This window comes from Homarus americanus, unplaced genomic scaffold (genome assembly GCF_018991925.1).
Source record: "Homarus americanus isolate GMGI-L3 unplaced genomic scaffold, GMGI_Hamer_2.0 scaffold32583, whole genome shotgun sequence".
Classification (NCBI taxonomy): Eukaryota; Metazoa; Arthropoda; class Malacostraca; order Decapoda; family Nephropidae; genus Homarus; species Homarus americanus.
The window spans coordinates 16,143,402-16,146,530 of record NW_024713129.1 but is presented as its reverse complement, the minus strand read 5'-3'; the positions used below and the strand labels follow the sequence as shown (position 1 = coordinate 16,146,530).

Sequence of the window (3,129 nt, the reverse complement as noted above, 5' to 3'; positions counted from 1 at the left end):
GGCAAATGGTTTCAGTCTTAATAAACAAGAATTTACAGATGCCATTGCTCTAAGGTACGGTCGGCCAGTAAAAGGTTTGCCCTCCCAATGCGTGTGTGGCTCTTCCTATGATGGCGATCATGCCATGGTGTGCAAGAAAGGGGGCTTCATATGCATGAGGCATGACGAGGTAAGGGATCTCACAGCAAATATGTTGAAGGAAATCTGCCGGGATGTCATGGTAGAACCGACCCTCCTTCCATTGGATGGTGAGATCTTCCAACATAGGACTTCAAACACATCTAACGAAGCCCGTGTTGACGTCAGTGCTCGAGGATTCTGGACGCGGGGACAGCGAGCTTTCTACGACATCAGGATTTTTTATCCCATGGCTGCATGTCACCGTAACCTAGCTCTCGATGCTGCACATAGGAGGAACGAGAACGACAAGATAATGGCATATGGGGAGAGAATCCAAAACGTTGATCAAGGCAGCTTCACTCCTCTAGTGTTCACAACCTCTGGTGGGATGGGACCAAGTGCAAGATGTTTCTACGCCAGACTCGCGGAGGTGATCTTCGAACAGAAGCAGCAGCCCAGAAGTTATGTTACAGCCTGGATGAGATGTCGACTGTCTTTCTCTCTCCTTCGGTCGGCTTTGCTCTGCCTCAGTGGAACGAGAGCTTCTGCCCCAATGCCGACAACAGCTGCAGGTATTGACTATGAGGCTACAGTCACTGAATGCTGCATAGATCTGAGGCTCAACTAATTCAACACAGATAGATAGCTACTCTATGTATTAGGATATTTACTATTAAGGTAATGTTTTACAGTGGTTGTGTGGCTATTGGGGAGGCTGGAGGCCACGTTAAAAATAAAGCAGTAGTAGTAGTATTGTTATATTCTCTGTTTCTTCTTTTTTAACTTAATACCGGTATTATTATTACATACATATTATTATTATTATTATTATTATTATTATTATTATTATTACGACCTAAATTAACCTATTATCATCACTATCATCATGTTTATTATCATTATCATCATTATCTTTATCAATATACCGTAAAATGTTCTTATTACTCTCTCTCTCTCTCTCTCTCTCTCTCTCTCTCTCTCTCTCTCTCCAACTAGACACACAGTAATATAAACAGGTTATCACTATCAACAGGGGATCAACAAAGCCATCTCCCAGTCACTTAACCTAACCCAACCTAACCCAACCTATCCCAACCAAACCTAACCCAACCTATCCTAACCTAACCTAACCTAACCTCCTACAACCTTTACTCCAACACGTGAGGATTTCCATAGACAGACAACACCAACACGACGGTCAGCGAAGAGTAGATTGTTGAGACAGACAGACAGACAGACAGACAGACAGGCAAGAGAGAGAGAGAGAGAGAGAGAGAGAGAGAGAGAGAGAGAGAGAGAGAGAGTGTGTGTGTGTGTATTTCTAAACTTGGTCAAATCCCCTCGTATTACGTGTCAGGATAAATGGATATAGCAATGTAGGAGAATTTATCCTTGGGTAAATCACCTGGTATTAGGGATTAAGTGAACACCAGTCAGAATTACCATAATACTTAAATAAATCCCTGAGTAATACCCGGCGTCATTCAGTAACTCGAAGGTATTTTAGTATTAACACCTAAACGTTGTAGTTTGCGTACGTACGTTAATATACGCTAGTGATTTCCTGTAATGGTTTGCAAATTAGCGTAGATCAGAGTAGCTTAGGAGAACAGGTGTATCATTTGTTTTGGATCGATGTTAATTAATTAGTTAAGTCACAGGTGCAGTGTTATTACGTGACAGGTGTTAAAACCGTACCATTGTGTTAGTTTAATTCAGGTTCTCGAGTTTATTTATAATTTTTTACCTTTAGTTTATAATTTAACAAATCTTTAGTTATATACACACCTGACATATTGGAATTAAAGATATTTTAATTTGTGACACCACGAATACTCTCTCTCTCTCTCTCTCTCTCTCTCTCTCTCCTGCCCATATGCTTACGAAATTCCAATCATGGACATTTACATAAAGTTCCTACTATTAGTACCTATCAAATCCTAATTACATTTACAACTCAATTTACAGTAGGTGTAAATCCCTATACACTCGCTATCACAATATATTCAAAATAATAATAATAATAATAATAATAATAATAATAATAATAATAATAATAATAATAATAATAATAAAACAACGCTAAGGTTTACCCTAAAAATTAGTCGATTCCTTCCGGATGACAACAGCTTAAGTGTGTCAATTACGTCCCAATTAATAATCGGCTCCAGAGAGTAAACAAGCCTAAATGAGCACCAATACTAATTACCCGGCCACCGTCCACCGGCCACCGTCCACCTGGCCACCGTCCATCCGGCCACTGTCCATCCTGGCCACCGTCCACCCGCCACTGTCCACCCGGCCCTCATCCACCCGGCCCCATCCACCCGGCACCTGGTCCACCTGGCCCCTGTCCACCCGGCCCCTGTCCACCTGGCCCCTGTCCACCCCACTGTCCACCTGGCCCCCTGGGTCCACCCGGGCTCCCTCATCCACCCGGCCACTGTCCACCCGGCCCCTGTCCACCCTGCCCCTCACCTGGCCACCGTCCACCTGGCCCCTGTCCACCGGCCCTCATCCACCTGGCCACCGTCCACCCGGCCTCATCCACCCAGCCACCGTCCACCCGGCCCTCATCCACCCAGCCACTGGTCCACCCGGCCCTCATCCACCTGGCCACCGTCCACCCGGCCCCCCGTCCATCCGGCCCTCATCCACCCGGCCACGGTCCACCCGGCCCTCATCCACCCGGCCCCCGTCCACCCGGCCCTCATCCACCCGGCCCTCTATTTCTTATTAAGGGAATCACAGTAAAAAAAAAATAAGATCATTTAAATCCGGTTGATCTAATTTAAAATGCGTCGCCCTAATGATTAATTTTACATACAGGTGACGAGTCTGTTGATTGATTAATTAATGAATTACCTGTCTATTTCTGCCTCTCACACCTGACCAAAATAATAATAATAATAATAATAATAATAATAATAATAATAATAATAATAATAATAACAACTATAACAATAAAAATAACTAAAACAACAACAATAATAATAATAATAATAATAA

At 43.5% G+C, this 3,129-nt stretch overlaps 1 protein-coding gene across 1 annotated transcript; it reads left to right on the top strand.

Moving 5' to 3' along the window:
• The first annotated feature begins 2,308 nt into the window (after nt 1–2,308).
• Nucleotides 2,309–2,860, top strand: LOC121870313 (salivary glue protein Sgs-3-like). Its single transcript, XM_042372099.1, has one exon. It carries the CDS (start codon nt 2,309–2,311, stop codon nt 2,858–2,860), a length of 552 nt encoding a protein of 183 aa, XP_042228033.1.
• Nucleotides 2,861–3,129: the final 269 nt, after the last annotated feature.